Source organism: Anoplolepis gracilipes, chromosome 6 (assembly GCF_047496725.1).
Source record: "Anoplolepis gracilipes chromosome 6, ASM4749672v1, whole genome shotgun sequence".
NCBI lineage: Eukaryota > Metazoa > Arthropoda > Insecta > Hymenoptera > Formicidae > Anoplolepis > Anoplolepis gracilipes.
Window position 1 is genome coordinate 1,505,310 of NC_132975.1, and position 20,317 is coordinate 1,525,626.

The 20,317-nt window shown below is 36.3% G+C and overlaps 1 protein-coding gene across 6 annotated transcripts in view; it reads left to right on the top strand.

The window, feature by feature from the left end:
• The window catches only part of Atg4a (Autophagy-related 4a), a 278,503-nt gene that overhangs the window by 153,527 nt on the left and 104,659 nt on the right, over window positions 1-20,317 (top strand). For 3 of the 6 annotated variants that reach the window (XM_072894309.1, XM_072894310.1, XM_072894311.1), the window contains exon 10: window positions 19,544-19,645. The exons of 2 other annotated variants lie outside the window; for them this stretch is intronic. In XM_072894309.1, coding sequence (XP_072750410.1) covers window positions 19,544-19,611 — 68 coding nt within the window. In that variant the 3' untranslated portion in view covers window positions 19,612-19,645. Of the gene's footprint in view, window positions 1-19,543; window positions 19,995-20,317 lie in introns of those variants that run through there. One more of the 6 variants, XM_072894308.1, reaches the window with a different exon arrangement.

The window sequence follows — 20,317 nt, forward strand, 5'->3', positions numbered from 1 at the left end:
AATAGCATATTAACCCTCTATGGGCCCGTGTAACTTTCAAGTCACATGCTAATATATCAACATTTTACCAAATAATTTTAGTTTTTTCATGAGATGGCGTATACGTCTTAATTCTATAATGTGTCTGAGACAACCAATACCAATAAAAAAAATGTTTTTTTCATCTGCATATATAGGTTTATAATTGTTGATTTTCCGTTCCACAAATTTTTTTATATTTAAAAAAAAAATTTGGCCCATAAAGGATTAACATTTTAGTATTAATATTTTGTGTCACAAAAAATATTAAGAACAAGTAAAGTTGCAAAAAAAATTATAGGGGTAAAAAAAAAGTCGATACGCAGCACGCAGCGAATTCGAATCCCGATCGTTTGCCGGCCGCGGAGGTAAAAAGAGTAACGCGCGCGTCTTAGTCTGCCTAACCACCGAGCTTTACTCTTTGTTAAAGTTGTCTACGGTAGTTAACGTACTGCTAGTCAAATGTTCAATTTTACATGCAAATTTCTCGGAAACGAAGGCCCACTCAAACCCTCTTGCACTTTTACTACCCTCAACCTCCTCTATTGAATGGTATATGTTTCATTCGAAAAGAGATTTCGCAGTTTGTAGCCACTCCTTGTTAGTTTTGGGCGATAGTATGTGCTCTCTCTGAGTTTTTTGTTACAGACTGATATACCTTTTGTATTGTACTAATAAAGTCATTGTTCAGTTGTACAATAGTTCTTTTAAACTATTTATCTTAATAGATTATGGGCTTAGATCACTTGAATGTGTGAATCTCGTAGACGTGAAGTCGTGAAGTGGCAGGCGTGTGTTCATCATAATCTTTAAAAAAAAAGAATGGACATACGAGCGCATCAAGTTCCGTGTCGTATATCGTACAACAAGAGCAAAAATATCGGACAATAGGATCGACATAACATCGGTTGGAATGTTTGATGGTAAAAATTATCATCAGTGGAAGTTCCAACTTTGCTGCGCCTTACGAGCAAAAGGCCTCCTCGAAATTATCAAAGGAACGGAAGTGAAGCGGGTTGTGGAAGGAGATGTAAAGAAGAAATGGATAAAGGATGACGCACATACTATGTTCTTACTAACATCGGCAATGGATTATTCTCAAATAACGCTTATCCAGAATTGTCAATCGTCCAAGCAGATCTTAGATGAGATTTATGAACAAAAGACTAAAATAAATAAAATGATAACACACGAGAGATTTTATCAGTATAAAATGGATGTAAATGATTCGATAGCGCAACACATTGCGAAGGTTGAAAATCTTGCACAATAGATTAGGGATACAAGCGAAAATCTAAGCGATATTGCGATAATGACTAAAATATTAGGTAGCTTACCTTCGAAATTTAGAAGTTTTCGTCAAGCGTGGTTATCATTAGATGAAACGAAACAAACAATTCAAAATTTTACATCGCGTTTATTAGATAAAGATGCAAGCTTAAATACATCCGATAGTTCCGAAATTGCACTAGCAGCGTCATTAAATAAAGATAGAAAGAACACTCGGGAAGAGAATGATAACCGAAAATAAATAAATCAAAAATAATATGTTACAAATGTCAAAAGAAGGGACATTTCGCGAAAGAAGGTCGCGGAGAAAGAAAATTTAGAAACAAAGGGCAACATGATGTACAGCATAAGTCACATCAAAATTCTCAGCAAGGAAATTATTCTGCATTTAGTGTACATGGAAACAATGCGACTAATACACATTTTAATTTAGATGAAAAAATATGGATATTAGATAGTGGTGCAACATCGCACATGACATATTGTCGCGATTTTCTATCTAATTTTGAAACTATACATAATAATACTGTTGTTGTTTTAGATTATGGACAAGAATTAGCTGTAAAAGGAAAAGGAAATGTTAAAATAAAAAAACTTGTCAACAATGAGTGGTTTGATGCGACTGTGGCTGATGTATTGTATGTTCCAAATCTAAATAAGAATTTGTTTTCAGAAGGAGTAATTGCAAAAAAAGGAATAAAAATTGTCAAAGAAAATATTTATGCAAACATTTTCGAAAATGATATTATTGCTTTTGTGCTATGTAAGGAAAATAATTTATATCATATACAATTTCGTACAGTTATAGCTCATGAAGCAAATATAATGTCAAAAGATAGCCTGCGCAGATGGTACGAGAGATTGGGTCATTTAAATATAAAATTTATTAGAGAAATGATTTCAAAAGATTTAATCAAAGGCATAGAATTAACAGATATTGAGAAATTTTTCTGTAAATCCTACACGTATGGAAAGCAGCACAAATTATCGTTTGCTCCATCAAAGCGTGAAAAAGCGAAACTTGGAGAACTCATTTATAGTGACCTTTGTGGGCCAATGTCTGTACCATCTGTGCAAGGTGCGAAGTATTTTGTATCATTTAAGGATGATTATTCAGGATACAGAGTAGTTTTCTTTATTAAACATAAAAGTGACACTTTAGAATGATTTAAAGAATTTAATAGGCTTTCAAAGAATAAATTTGACAACTCTGTGAAAATTCTACATGTCGACAACGGAGGGAAATATTGCAGTGAAGACTTCAAAACTTATCTCTCATAATGTGGAATAGAATTGGAAACGATTGCACATTATATTCCCGAACAAAATGAGAGAGCAGAAAGGGATATGCAAACAATTGTAGAAAGTGCGCGGTTAATGTTGTACGCTAAAGACGTCCCCTTATACTTATGGGCGGAAGCTGTAAATACAGCAGTATACATCCTGAACAGGACAACACAGGCATTGAATACAACGCCCTACGAGATTTGGACTAGAAAGAAACCTGTTTTAAACCACATCAGAACTTTTGAATGTAAAACATTTATGCATATTTCTAAGGAACAGCGTAACAAACTTGCAGCAAAAAGCAAGAAATTGATACTAGACAAGAATTCAACAAATTATCGTCTATTTGACATTGAAACTAAGAAAAAAAAATTGTCCCGTAACGTCTTATTTAATGAAGAGAGGAAGAACTTTGCAAGAATAATTCTAGAGGATGATACAAGCGAAACACAGTATCAATAACCTGGAAATAGTTCTAACAAAAATAATAAATCCCGAAAGCAGAATCTGTTAGAGGATCAAGAACAGCAACAAGATGTCATTGACAAAGGAAATTCTGTAGAGACATATATAGTCTACGCCGCAAACAAACAATCAAAATACCGGAACGTTATGAAGCAAATTATACGGATATAAAAATTCCAGAGAGTTATGAAGAAGTAACAAATAGCAGTGAATGAGAAAGAAAAATGGTGTGAAGCTATTCAAGAAGAAATCAATGCACTGTCCGTAAACAAAATGTGGAACGAGAAACCTTTTCCAGAAGACAACGAACCGATTAGTTCGCGATGGGTTTTTAATATTAAAATACAAAAAAATAGAAAAATTTCCCGTTTCAAAGCGAGACTATGTGCAAAAGGATATACACAGAAAAAAAGAAGCGACTACAATGATACTTTTTCACCAACAGTAAGATATGATTCCGTCAGGATCCTGCTAGCAATTGCGACACAACGAGAGTATGATATCATACAATTTGATGTGAAGACTGCATTTTTAAACGGTGACTTTAAAGAAGACTTTATATGCTACCACCGGAAGGGATTAAAGTGAACCCAGGTATGGTTTGCAAACTTAATAGAGCGTTATATGGACTCAAGCAAGCCTCCCGTTGCTAGAATCAGCGATTTGACAATTTCTTAAAAGGAATCGGATATGTACAAAGTGATGCAGATAAATGTGTCTATAAAGGAACATTTAATAATTTCAAGATTTTACTTGCCTTGTATATCGACGATGGACTAATCATGGGAAGAGACAAAAAAGATCTTCAATATATTGTATCACAATTAAAGGAGAGTTTTGAAATTACAGTAAGTGTGATGCACAATGTTTCGTTGACATGAAGATAAGGCATCATAAAGATAAAGGTTTTATATTCATCAATCAAGAAACCTATATCAAGCGAATAATCAAGAGATTTGGAATATGGATGATGCAGGAACAGCAGCCGATGTGCACGCGCATCTATCTTCTGCAAATGGCGATGAAAGAGAAATGAAAGTTCTATATAGAGAAGCTGTTGGAAGCTTAATATTCATTGCAGTCGTCACAAGGCCAGACATTGCATATGCAGTGGGAGTTGTGAGCAGATATCGGTAAATGTTTACCTTTACACAGTCAGCGCCAAATGAGTTCTGCTTTATCTGAATGTTATTCTTGACCTCTAAGAAAGTCAAGTGTATAGACATTTTCTGTCGCTTGTCATTTATTAAAAAGTTATTACACAGAAAGTTTTCATGAATTATTTGTAATTTTTACACACACACACGGGGGGGGGAGCCTTTGGCACCCCTCCTGTGCCCACCCCGCCGGTAGGGGTGTCCTAGGTAGAAGTGCACTAAAGTACGGTGCGTACTTTGTTGATGAAATAACTATGTCAGTTAAGTCGTAATTTATCATTAACAAAGTAAGCACCGTACTTTTGTGCACTTTTGCCCAGAGCTGCGCGCGTGCGTGTGTGCGTGCGTGCGTGCGTGCGTGCGTGCGTGCGTGCGTGCGTGCGTGCGTGCGTGCGTGCGTGCGTGCGTGCGTGCGTGTGTGTGTGTGTGTTAGCCAGTTACTACACGCATACGCGTGATCACAGTGCATAGCGATGTAAACTAATATTTTTGAGACATTCTTAAAAAATTTTGATTTATAAATTTACAATATGTATTCAAAAGATGTATTTATTTATTACTAATAAAGTTATTGTAAGACATTTATGCTATAAACATAATCAAAATTTTATTCATAATTAATTATAATTAATCATTTTTCAAATTCAAAAATTCCGAATAATTCATTAAACTTCTTTTGTTTATAACTTTTTAATAAATGACGACGGAAAATGTCTATATTCTTAACTTTTTTACAGATCAAGAATAATATTCAGATAAAGCAGAATGTTTATAACTTTTTAATAAATGACGACGGAAAATGTCTATATTCTTAACTTTTTTACAGATCAAGAATAATATTCAGATAAAGCAGAATGTTTATAACTTTTTAATAAATGACGACGGAAAATGTCTATATTCTTAACTTTTTTACAGATCAAGAATAATATTCAGATAAAGCAGAATTCATTTAGCGCTGACTGTGTAAAGGTAAAACATTTACCAGACTATGGAATAACGTACTCGAAAAACTGAAGGATTAAATATAATAAAAGGATACTCAGAATCTGATTTTGCTAACGATATAGATACAAGAAGATCTATCTAAGAACAGGCTATCTTTTCAAACTAAGTAATAGGCCAATAACTTGGAATAATCAACGCCAGTCAGCAGTATTCTTATCCACGAATGAAGCAGAATACATTGCTGCTTCATGTGCAGCAAGAGAAGCTATACAGCTTATCCATACGGATATGTCAATTATTGCAAGATATAGAAGAACCAGTGAAGATAGCGACACCACTCTTCATCGATAATCAAAGTATCATCAAATTGATACGTAACTCAGAATTTCACAAACGTACCAAACATGTGGACACACGTTATCATCATATACGTGAAAAATTAGCCAACGGTATCATAAATATACAGTATGTGTGCAGTAAAAAACAGCTTGCGGATTTCTTAACAAAATCAATTCCATGTGATCAGTTTTACTTATTACGCATAGAAATAGGTATAACAAGTTCAAACATAAAAGGTCAAATCATTAATGAATAGTATATGTTATTTACAAGGTATACTCATATATAATAAAATTATTTTGGGGCTTTTATATATAATTTAATATTTAGATAGTATTCGATTAGTGGGAGTATTAAGTATTTTTGAATCTCGCACTTTTATTTTTGTAACAAAGGTTCACCTCATTTAGGACGTGTTCGAAAACAAGTTTAGTTACTGCCAGTAAAACGAGTGCAGTTGGCAGCAGTGAAAATTACTGGTACTGCGTTTCGATTCTACTGCCAGTAAAAGAAGCCAGTAAAGTTAAGAGTAAAGGAAAATAGGTGAACGATCCCAATAAATATAATTTTTCATTAAAGGAAAAGAAGTGTTGCAAAAGGTATATAAGTATTTATTAAATATTCTTATAATGCTAAATACATTATGTTAAATTTATATATAACTCATATATAGGGGATATACTTATTATAAGAACAAATCTATTCTAACCTCTGATTTATTCCTTGTTTTCTTTCTCTTCTTTATTTTGTGGATTATAGTATGAAAAAGAAATTCTATATTATATCTATTGTAATGTATTTGTGACACACACATCAAAAAATAATATAAATAATTTTTTCCAATCTAAGTTAATTTATAGATAGATATAATATTTATTACGTTCCCTCAGGTTTACAATCTTTTTTCACAGAAAAAACTTAATCTACTTATTCTCTATACGCTTTACAACTATTTAAAAACTACGCTTTATCCTACTCATTCGCCCCTTCCTACTTTTACCCCCCCCCCCCGCCACACACCTTCTTTACCTTTCCTAATAGACTTCCGTTTCCGTTTACAAACTCCTATTCTCATTCACTTCTCTTTCTCTCATTCCTCCCTTCTCCCCCCCCCCCTCCTGATCTCCTCCAAACCTCTCAATCAATCTCAATTTTTTTTAATTTGCAAGGAAAAGTCCAAATTTTACAATGATTATCATGATATTTGTGAAAAAAATTCATTCCACTCCGTGGAGTGCGTCAAACTGTGCAAATTTTCCGAGACAAAACACGTCCTTACTTTTGAGAAGAAGGTGGGAGGGAGGAAGAAAAAATTCGAAATCTGACAAAGGCTTCTTAAAGTAGAGACTTCAAGCTTCAAAATAAAAAAAAAACTTTTAGATAAGACAATTTTTCGCGGAGTTATAATTATTTAAAGTTAAATGAAATTTCAATAAAAATTTTTTATGCGTTAATTTTATTGCTCAGTGTATATACACGTATATACACTGAGTCATATAAAAATATTAAAATTCTAATATATAAATTATTTATAGATTTATACTTCGTGGCTCTATTATAGATTATAGAGATTGTAAAGCTTACGAAGCGAGAAAAGACTGTCGCCATGAGTAGCGACCATAAGATGGATATAGATAAGGCGCACGTATAATATAAAGATATTTTTAGTTTATTTCTGAAAAATGCATTTTCGGAATATAACTTCTTTATATATGGTTAAAGTTATCGTTAAATTAAATTTTTTAAAATTGAGAAGAAAGGGGGATTTCGGAAAATGACATTTTTAAAATAACTGAATATATTGTTATAAAGTATATTAAAAACTATAAAACATAATAAAAAATATACTCAAATGGCATTATACATCCTATTGTTATGTAAGGAAATAAATATTTATGTTAAATTTCATTTTTTAATTTTATTTTGAAAATTGTCAGGTTTGTTTCTCGCCCTGTATGAAATATTAATTTGTTAAAGCTTTTTCTTTGCATTATTCTCAATAGAAACGTTTTAATTTCATGCTTCAAATTTATATTAGTAAAAAGGCCAAAAAAGTTTACCGAGAATTCAAAAAGAATTCACAAATAAAAAAAGATTAATTTAAAACATCACATTCTTTTACCCAATATTATTGTTTTACCAAGGTCATTTCTCAAGGGCTCAATTAGGTTAGATTAAGTTATAGTAGTAACTCAGGCAGCAAGCACATGACATTTTGACGTCAAAATATGGTCAGTTCGAACCAAATATGACGTGATGTAATGAGGGAAAAATGACGAACTAATGTCACAGACCGATGACGACATTTCAAGACATTAAAAAGACCTGACTTTATGACCATTTTTGGTCTATTATTGTCGTTTTAATGACGATTTTAACTTTAAATTCAATCAATTAATTATATTGAAATACTTTGTAATTCCATTTAGATTGATCATAATTAATAATTTAATAAATTATATTGTTATAGCCCCAGAAAAGGCTATATATTTAATTAATGAATATATATATATATATATATATATATATACATATAATTATAAGGATGCAGGAATGCATCGCGACCGAAGCGATAATCGCGCGAGCCGCTGACGCAGCGAGCCACGCGCGCCCGAGACCGAGAGCGGACGCGAAACCGGAAAGGGCTCTCGGAGACGCACCGAAAAGGTGTCGCCGAATTGCAAAAAGTACAAGCAAGGAAATTCGACTTTGAACTTCCTCGCTTGCACTAAAACGCGAATTCAGCAACATAACCATATTTGGTCATGTTGCTAAGGGACCCCCTCCGAAAAACCATGCAGTTCGGAAGGAAGAACAGCACCCGCCGCGATGAAGCGACGGGCAGTCGTTGATCAGATCCTAAAGAGGAATAATCGTCACGGGCAATCGTTAATCAGAACCGAACGAGTAATAATCGCTACGAGCAGCTGTTGACCAGATTCAACAGAGTCATACTCGAATGACTAAGAGATATACGCGCGCCTGAGATAAGCCGATGCGTATCAGACTACCTGTGCGACAGAGCGTACGAGAGATATCGCTCTCTCACTTCAACCGATAATAAACGCGAGTGACATAACGTTGGCTGGGAGCAGTGACAAAATACCAACCTATTGATTCTATTTAACTGTTATTTATTATAATAAAAGAAAGAAGCAAGCACATATAATTAAAGGAACTTTATTAAAATAAAGAGAGGCCACTGCCCGCCGTATCCCCGGCCTTCCCTGCACGAATCCCGAAAAAACCCTGTGCCCCCTCACGGAGGCACAACAATCTGGTGGCAGCGGTGGGATCGTGGGAACACCCCCGGTGGATCTTAGGGAGTTGGCACCTCGACCGTCGTGCAAGACCTGCAATAAAATAAAAAGTGCATAAACAGGCAGGCACGTCAGAAAGTTAGCAAACACTGACGGACAACAAAAAGCCAAGGAAAAACCACATGCAAAGCAGACGACTACGGACTACGAGATAAACAGAGCATCGCAGGATTGGAGCAAGGACGCGAGCCGCCAAGCCGTCCGACAACTCCATCGACGACGCATTGCCGCCGGAACGCGACCGCCAGCCTTATCAGCTGCTGAACGAAGGACGCAGCGTCAGCGAAACCGAGCGAGACAGCGAGCGAATATGCGAGCGATACTACTACTGTAAGTCCGAACCAAATTCATTTTAATTAAATTTGCGTGAATGTCGGAAGGAAGAAACGTACCGAAACCGATAGCAAATAAGTCGTGGTTGCTTAGCAAACGAGCAAATCGAGCTATAAAATATTGCAAATTAAGTCCCGCGAGTATAGCAGTAGAAGCGCTCCGCGACATACGCGATAGTGTCCGACGGAACTTCGAAATTCGATACTCGAGCGATAGCGACACAGAGCTACCGAGCAATGTTATAACAGAACGCGAATTTCCATTTACGAGTTTCGACGCGAGTCTTGTTGAAAATAATCCGACTGATCCCACTGACGATTTACACGACTCAACCAGACGAACGAGACCGTATCTTAGTCGAACTCCAAGCCAGGTATCACTCCAGCGAGAATTTTCGTTGACATCTTACGACAGCGAGATTTTTGATCCCGAAGAAATCTACGCACGAACGCGCGAGATGGCAGAAGCTCAAAATCCCCGCGCGTCTACGTCCGCAAACGTGTCTAATGACGCGGTAGACGACGAGATCGCACGGTTGCGACGAATAATTAATCAACCGATACAACCACGAGAAAAATTGACAAACGACTCTACATCCGCAATGTTAAGAGAAATGCGCTACGCAATACAATTCTTAACGGAGCAAGTAGCTCAACTACAGCAACGCGATCAAAATACAAGCCGTCAAGAAGAACTTTCCGAAAGCATATATTACGGACGGACCGATCGCGACATTAGAAATCGACGTAGTATGGCACCAAATTTCCTGACGTTAAAGGAAGCGAGACAAATGATTCCGGAATTTGACGGAATGTCACAACATAAGTTGCAAGATTTCTTAAATTCATGCACATACGCGATACAAAATATCAATCAGACGAAGAATCTCTTATGCAGGCGATCTTATATACAAAGTTACGCGGAAGAGCGCGACAAGATTTCGAAACGCGCGATATACGCGCTTTCGATGAATTTCGGACGCAACTCGAAGCGTGTTATCAGACAAAACAAAGCACGACACACTTGCAAATCGAATTTAATTCATTAAAACAAAAAACAAGCGAAACCGCCTACGCGTTTGGACAGCGTGTCGATCTAGTAGCTATGAAACTATATGATTCTATGACCGAAGGAAAAGAGCATACTCTAGAACAAAAACGCACGATTCAGCAAACTATCAGAGACCAAGCGTTAATTAATTATCAAATCGGACTACGCGACGACTTGAAAGTACTCGTATGGTCACAACGCTTCTCGACATTGCAAGAGGCGATAAACGGCGCGAGCTCGGAAGAAAAACTTATCAAGCCGATGGGAGCGAGAACAAACAGTTACCAAAATAAAAATAAACTCGACTCGAATTACTCGCGACCGCCTCGAGATACTAATACGACCTGTTTTAAATGCGGCAAGATAGGACATTATGGACGAGATTGTCGAACGAGCAGATATGCTCTACCGAAACCCGATAAACCACGCGTCAATGTGGTAGAAAAATTTTGCAAATATTGTAAAAAGCGCGGACATAATCGCGACGAGTGTTGGTTTTCAAACGGCCGACCGCAAGGAAAGCCACAGGATCGAAAAAACCCAAATAACACGAATAAATCGAGCAATATTCAGAATAATTTAGAGAGAACGCGTTATAAGACACGAGGAAAGAGTTCCGACTCCGAGCGTAGTAACGACGAAGAAGAAAGAAGCGATAGCAAGGCAAAGCGCGCGCTGGAATATCAGGTGACACACGTACGACAGATAAACAGGGACTCGACGTCGTAACGATGCCCATACGCGAAACGAAGACAGGGCGCATAAACATGCTATACGATTCCGGTGCGACCATATCGCTAATAAAAGTAACGCATTTAAAAGGAGAAACATTGATATACAATAAAAAATTAGCGTTAAGAGGAATAACCGGGCACAAAGTATATACAATAGGAAAGATGCATGCGACTATTAATCTAACAGGACAAGACATTAAACATGCAATTTACGTAGTAAAAGACGACTTCCCCTTGGAATACGACGGGATACTAGGAATCGATTTCCTAAGGAAGCAAAAGGTACCTGCGATTACAAAAATAAATAGTTAAAAATCGGTACGGATGTACTCAAGATGCGACCATATAATAAAATTATCTTGAAACCGCGCAGTGAAACCATCGTGCAAGCCGCGACTAATCGAAACGAAACGGGAATAGTACGCGCGAAAGAAACAGCCCCTGGAATATATATAGGAAGATGTCTGGTAGAACCGAAAAACTTTTTCTGCCCAATCAGCGTTATCAACACGACAGACGAGACTATTGAGATATGTACACCTGTTGTAACTATAGACGACATCGATAAAGATAACCCGCACGGTATCTATACAATAGCCGTGGGGACGGACGATAAAAATACCCCACGTAACGAGCGCATCTGACAATTGTTGCGAACACAGCATCTCAACTCTGAAGAACGACAGGCACTCTCAAGGATATGTGACGAATATAGCGACATATTTCACCTGAATGGAGAACCACTGTCGTGCACTGCGACGGTAGCGCACGAGATAAATACACGCGTAGACACCTCAACGGTAAATGTAAGACCGTATCGCCTTCCGGAGAAACATAAGACGGAAGTAAATAAACAAGTGCAACAAATGTTGGAAGACGGAATAATTCGTACCAGCGCGAGTCAATGGAATGCTCCACTATTAGTCGTACCAAAAAAGACCGACGTATCAGGTAAACCGAAACTTCGAATAATTATAGACTTTCGAAAGCTCAACGACTTGACGATCAGCGATTCCTTCCCTCTGCCTAATATTACGGATATACTGGACCAGCTGGGAAACGCAAAGTACTTCACAACATTAGATCTAGCATCTGGATATCATCAAATACCAATGGCCGAAAAAGACAAGCCTAAAACTGCTTTTTCAACTCCGTATGGACATTACGAGTTCAACCGAATGCCCTTTGGATTGAAAAACGCACTGGCGACATTTCAGAGATTAATGAACTCTGTATTGACAGGAATACAAGGACTCAAATGCCTGGTCTATCTAGACGACATCGTCATTTACGGAGCGAGTCTCGAAGATCATAACAAGCGACTCAAGGAAGTGCTGCAACGACTTCGAACTAATAATTTAAAATTACAGCCGGATAAATGCGAATTCCTACGCAAAGAAGTAATGCACCTAGGCCATATAATATTAGAACACGGAATATCTCCTGACCCGTCTAAACTAACAGCGATAAGAGATTTTCCGACGCCAAAAAGGGTGAAAGATATCCAATCATTTATAGGTCTAGCCAGTTACTATTGAAGATTCATAGAAGATTTCTCGAAAATAGCTAAACCATTAACGAAATTGACAAAGAAAATCGAAAAATTTGTGTGGACCGTAGAGCAACAAAATGCCTTCGAAGTACTTAAAAATAAATTGATAACGGCACTCGTGTTAAAATATCCAGATTTCGCTGAACAATTTAATATAACTACAGACGCATCCGACTACGCGATCGGAGCGGTCTTATCGCAAGGAAAGATAGGCAGCGACCGACCGATAGCTTACGCCAGCCGAGTACTGAACCGCGCCGAACAGAACTATAGTACTACCGAAAAGGAACTATTAGCTATTGTATGGGCTGTAAAGCATTTCAGACCACGTGTACACAATTTAAGGTCATTACGGATCACAAACCTCTAATATGGTTATTTAACGTGAACGATCCAGGATCACGATTAATTCGATGGCGAATAAAATTAGAAGAGTACGACTATGAGATAATACATAAGGCCAGACGTGCGAACGCGAACGCCGATGCGCTAAGCCGCAACGTAACGCGAGACGACGACGAGCAAGAGAGAGAAAAGATTCTCACCGCCGAAAACGAAGAGATGGACGATCTCAGCAGCGAAGAAAGAGATAAAGAAGAGGACGAGAAAGATAGCAACGATGCTACACGTGCCTATAGCGTAGAAGAAAAGAAACAAATATTATATGAATATCACGACGCACCCACAGGAGGACACCAAGGTATTGAGAGGACGATAAACAGAATTCGCCTCACGCACAATTGAACCGGATTAACGAAAGACGTCGAACGGTACATTAAAAAATGTACAACTTGCCAAAAAAATAAATTATCGCGACGATTTAAAGCTCCTCTCGTTATCACCGATACACCAAGTAAATCGTTCGAAAAATGTGCGTTAGACATAGTCGGTCCATTAACGATAACTAATACCGGAAATAAATACTTACTAACTTTTCAAGATAGTTTGACAAAATTTTGTAAAGCAATACCGATACCAAATCAGGAAGCAAACACCGTGAGTAAAGAATTTACCACGAAAATAATTTTAGAATACGGAATACCGGAAAAAATTTTAACCAATCAAGGCACAAATTTTTTAAGCGAAATATTTAAAAATACGTGTAAATTATTAAAAATAAATAAAATTCAGACGACCGCGTATCATCCTGAAAGTAACGGCGCGTTTGAACGATCGCACAGAATATTAACAGAATATCTACGACATTATATTAATAATGATCAGACTGACTAGAACGAATGGATTCTGTTCGCGATGTTCACCTACAACATTACGCCACATACAGCTACAGGACACACGCCCTTCGAGTTAGTATACGGACACCAAGCCGAAATACCGACAGCGTTAACGAAACCACCACAACCGACATACAACTATGACGATTACGCGCAAGAGCTAAAAGAAAGACTACGCGCCACGAATCAAGTTGCAAGGGATGATCTTACAGAGAAAAAACTGAAATCGAAGGAACACTACGATCGAATCGCAAAGGAAACAAAGTTCAAAATCGGCGATAAAGTACTCATATACGACGAAACGCTACAACGCGGAAGATCGAAAAAACTCGAATCCCTATGGATCGGACCGTACATAATAATCGAAAAGCAACTATAATAATCGAATATCAACTACACGGTAAAGAAAGGAAGGAAAAGCACCCGCTTACACGTAAAGAAGCTTAAGCCATACATAGAAAACTAGTACTCACCTTTTTTGAAGATCCGTGTCTTAGTCCTCCTCCTCCCGGCGACATCTCAATTCAAAAAAATCGAATTGGTCGTGGACCTTCTGCAGCTCCACGCGGACGGGATGCATGGGATGCATGGGATCCAGGGCGGGCACCACTGCCCGCACAAACCGAACACCAGGTACATCAAACGTAACGCGGAGGGACATAGTGCCTCCCGCGAGCCGGGAATTTCGGAGAACGGCGCGTCGCGCCCGCACTATTGAGTCCACCGAAAGTGGTAAACCCACGACCGGTAGGCGCCCAAAGATACACTCACGGCACATATCGGGATGAATACCATCCCGATATCCGTCACACCCGCGACAAATCGGCAAACTCCAATGCAACAAAAAACTCTGCATCTTGCCGATATAAAAGCGAGATCCGCTCTATATAAAAGTCGCTAAGAGACTAAACCAACGACATTATAATATTACCGGTGTATCACCCGCTGGATTAGCGCGAACCCCGCGAAGTCAGAGAAGGCGAGCGATACCCAAGAGATAAAATATTGTAAAATGAAATATAATATGATATTACAGGACATTCGTCTGCTGGATCAGCAAAGGTCACACGAAAGACGACGAAACGAATCTCTCATACCAGATACAAGAATTTAAACATAATCCAGGGTTATTCTTTGAAGAAATCGGACAAATCCACTACGCAAAAGAAAACTGGAAACTAGTAATAAAATTAGACTTATCAAATTTAGACAAAAGATACGAGCAAATAAACGAATATCTAAAACAGACCGAAAAATTATGCGAAACTATGAAATTTCACACCCATTATCTTCGAGATACATGCGTGAACTTAGACATTCTAACAAAAAGAGAAGCAAAATATTTTAAAAATGTCATGATACAAATTAAAATGATATATAAAAAACAGACAAATAAACGACGAGGACTCATAGACGGAATAGGTTCCTTAGCAAAGTCTTTATTTGGCACAATGGACGTTAACGACGAAAAACGAATTAACGAACAACTTAGCATATTAGAAAACGGTCAACAGACAATACAACATGCCGTACAAAATCAAATTAAAATACAACTATCGGGCATATTAATAAAATCGAAAATACAATACAACGTAACGAATACCTCTTACAGAAACGAGTAAATGAGTATATAGAACGCAGCGAGATAAACGAACACTTTACCATAATTACCGCAGTAATAGCAGAATTAATACGCGACGCGGATAACATTATAGAATACCTAACATATACAAAAAACGGAGCAATGCATCCGAAATTAATACCGATAGATAGCATAATAACACACTTAAAAGAAGCAACACAGCAGTTGCCACAAGGACTGTACTTCCCTTTTCAAGTACACACCGAAGATTGGCTTACTATAGAAAAATACGCGAAAATAAGCGCATTCAGCGATAAAGCAATTATTTATACCATTCTAATCTTCCCATTAATTGCGCAACCGAGCTATACCATAATGAATGTAATTGCGTTACCTGTATTCAGTTATAACAATGTATTCGCAGTAACAGAAATTAACAATAAAATAATTGCGGTAGACAAAGAAAAACTAACATACGTTATAGTAACAGAAAAAGATTTAAAAGATTGTATTAACATTAACTCACAATACACATGTGAGCATGCGACACCGACATATAGAGTAAATTTAAATACACCATGCGGAATACAAATTTATACACAGCAGCGTCAACATAACAACTGTAAGACGAAATACATTATATCAATGCGTACCACATGGATCGCATTACAACAGCCACAAACATGGCTCTACTCGACTGCTACAGAACAACAATTAACAATACAATACGACAAACGACAAGAATACAAAACAGTGATTAAAAACACTGGAAAAATTACACTGAAAGGAAAATGCAAATTAATAACTCCAGACATGACTATACAGACGAAAAAAACAATCTATGAAACGGATATAAAAACGTACCTACCTGAATATAACTTGACACTGGTACGAGAACGCAACACGATAATACACGATAATGACACGATACAAGACATAGGTCAACACCGAATAGAACTGACAAAATTAAAATTACAACTAGAAGAAATAGACAATTTAAAAAGTAACGAACAAAATTTCTTCGCGAAAAAACAATTCGTATATCCAATGGCGACAAGCGGAACAATCACGATAACAATAATAATAATATTAATTGTACTTTACATAGTCATAAGAAACAAAAATAAAAGAAGAAAGCGACCATTAATTAGGATATACGACGAGGAGCAATCCGAACCGATCGATCGACTCCCGAAACCAATATTAAAACGTAGCCTAAGCACGCGATTTTAGATAAGAAAAATGATTATATTTAAATATTGTAAACGCGAAAACAAACAAAATTGTAAACTAGAATAAGAAAATAATATAAAAGAAAACATATAGTATATATATATATGGGGAAACTTAAAATTTAAGAAAAAGGGATAAATTCCTTAAAACAGAAAACGTCGTACCTCCGATTTCTTTTCCAACGGGGGAGGGGTGTTATAGCCCCAGAAAAGGCTATATATTTAATTAATGAATATATATATATACATATAATTATAAAGATGCAGGAATGCATCGCGACCGAAGCGATAATCGTGCGAGCCGCTGACGCAGCGAGCCACGCGCGTCCGAGACCGAGAGCGAACGCGAAACCGGAAAGCGCTCTCGAAGACGCACCGGAAAGGTGTCGCCGAATTGCAAAAAGTACAAGCGAGGAAATTCGACTTTGAACTTCCTCGCCTGCACTAAAACGCGAATTCAGCAACATAACCGTATTTGGTCATGTTGCTAAGGGACCCCCTCCGAAAAACCATGCAGTTCGGAAGGAAGAACAGCACCCGCCGCGATGAAGCGACGGACAGTCGTTGATCAGATCCTAAAGAGGAATAATCGTCACGGGCAATCGTTAATCAGAACCGAACGAATAATAATCGCCACGAGCAGCTGTTGAGCAGATTCAATAGAGTCATACTCGAATGACTAAGAGATATACGCGCGCCTGAGATAAGCCGACGCGTATCAGACTACCTGTGCGACAGAGCGTACAAGAGATACGGCTCTCTCACTTCAATCGATAATAAACGCGAGTGACATAACGTTCGCTAGGAGCAGTGATAAAATACCAACCCATTGATTCTATTTAACTGTTATTTATTATAATAAAAAGGAAGAAGCAAGCACATATAATTAAAAAAACTTTATTAAAATAAAAAGAGGCCACTGCCCGCCGTATCCCCGGCCTTCCCTGCACGAATCCCGAAAAAACCTTGTGCCCCCTCACGGAGGCACAACAATATGTATTTAAGTTAGAAATTTCGATTTTGTGATTCAAATAGGCAGTAAAACGAACTATTTCTAATTTATTTGATTTGTTGCAAATAATCTATTTCATACTTTGAATCTCTTGTTGTAATTATATCAGAAATTAAACTGACAAAAAAACATATTTTAAATTTCATATTTGATAGTACTTGTTCTTTGTAGGCTTTACTCTATGAGCACACATATTCAAAAGATATCCATAAGAGATTCACAGGACATTAAAATATGTTTTAACATTCTTTATGAATTTCCCATAAACATCTTTTGAACATGTGTGCTGATAGGGTTAGGTTTCTACATTTTATGAAAACTTGAATACGAGTTAGTCTGAGCGTGTCTCGTAGCGGCAAACAAAGGAACACGTATACATGACTTAAAAATCACGATATTATGACGTTTTTATACGTCTTTAAAATGTTACAAAAAAGGCGTTTTAAATTAGACATTATTTGGTTACGTGACGTCATTAAACCAGAAATGACCAGTTTTCGACATCAAAATGACATGTGCTTGCTACCTGAGATATTATATAATAATTATAGAAATGTAACTATATTATAATAAAATCAATACAGTAAAACACAAAGATTATCAAAAATATTATTTGGATAAAATTGCATCTTTATAGATAATAGCGCTAAATATGAATAAAATATGAGCATAGGACTTAAATATCACGTCATACTGACGTAATATGATGGCGTCATTGTAATGTCATTCAAGAGACTTACATATGATAGTCATTTTTTGGTCATTTGAGACGTCATTCGTACGAACATAACTAGTATTCGACGTCAAAATGATATATGTTTGAGAACTAGACTTTTTTGACCTTTATTACAAATATAGATTTGAAGTATAAAATGGTAAACCTTAAAAAAATGGACCCACCTCCTATGACCTTAACTTTGACATATATTGTCAAGGTCATGACCCTGAGTAACATCTAAAAGGTTTTAGCCGTCGGCCATTGTTTATTAAAAATTTATTATTACGAAAAAGTTTCATAAATAGGACATAATTTTCTCACATCACGTAAATTTAATGAAGCGTATTTTTATTAAAGCTTTGCTCCTTTCCTTACACCCCCACCCCAACTAAAAAATTAATCCAATCCAACCTGTATCTGAGAAATGAAATACATTTTGCTTTGTATCACAGGTTAGGTTGGATTAGTTTTTTAGATGGAGATGGAGGGGAGGAAGACTCCGCCCTTCCCCCGCTCACGCATTCAATATATCATATTTAAATAAATAGATACATTAAAAATGCGCTTTATAAAATGTATATGGTACCAAAAATTGTATATAATTCGTAAAAATTCTTTTGTTTATAACTTTTTAATAAACAACGACCGATGGCTAAAATCCTTTGGATGTTACCCAGAGTCATGACCTTGACAACACATGTCATAGGAGATGGGTCCCCTTTTCTTAAGGTTTACCCTCTATTAATTTAATTTCTCACTTTTCCAATGACTTGTGACGGAAAACACTTGAATTATACACTAATATTTATGCGACATTTCGATAGTTTGATATGTGTCGGATTTCATTGAAATTTACAACTCATTCATCCTGTCAATTATTTTTTGGGGCCGTCTATGTGATTCATTTTCAAGGCTCATATCTGTTGATCTAAATTTTTTAAATCAACTTGATTGCATCATGTTTAAGTTTGAACTAAATTTGATCTAATAAAGAAAAATTAGTTTTTGTTACTCATGTCATAAGGAAATAAAATTACTAAATATTCTAGTTTAGAATATTACTCACGCTATTTGTCGGCAATTTTTATCACTAAAATTGATTTTATTAACCGCAACAATCTATGATTTTGCCATCTTTAAACTAAAACTTTATGCTAATATATGTTGATTGAAGAAAAGAATGATAAACTTAACATTTTTAATATAAACAAATTAAATATTAGAATATTTATTTAGACAAGAGATTTATTATATAAATGTAATTCTCTGTGCAGTTGTGGACTTTGAGCATGTTGAACGTCAGTATGACACATCTGATGAAGACTTTGAACTGCTTGGTTGACGTCCACCTAAACTACCTAATATTGCGACAAAATGTGAGATAACAGTTGATTATTACGTATAGTATAACGATAGTTTTTTTTAGAGTCAATTTGTATTTGATTAGCGTGATGCGAAATTTCATTCACGCATGTGCGCGAGTGTGTGTATATAATATCTTAAATCTATTGCATTCTCTGCTAATAACAAATTCCTGATGCCATTTTGGAGACGAAAATCTTACAGCGAACTCGGTCATTCGCACTACACCACATAATGTATATCAAAAACTATTATTTATGAATTATTTAAATGCAATGACATAATATATAAATACTTTGATGAAATAAAATAATAATGTACGCACTGCTAAGAAAATGACAATATATCATAATTGAATTTCAATTACTTAAAATGTTTATTCTCTTTTATTTACCTGTAACCTTATTCTTTTTTATTTATGTAACCTTATATATGTAACTTTAGATATTTGTATACGTTTAGTATAAACTAGTACGATGTAGTGTGGATGAATTCGCTATTAATACGAAAATATCAAAGCTATTTATAATACATGGAAAGCGGATTATATGATTTTGATAGCAGAAAAGAAGATAGGATGGCGATGAAAGATTAAAGATACATATAGAAAAAAATATTAATGATTAACGTAAGATATATAAGGTAGTATTATTTAGAAAGAGAGTTAAAAAAAGCTGGAATTAGCA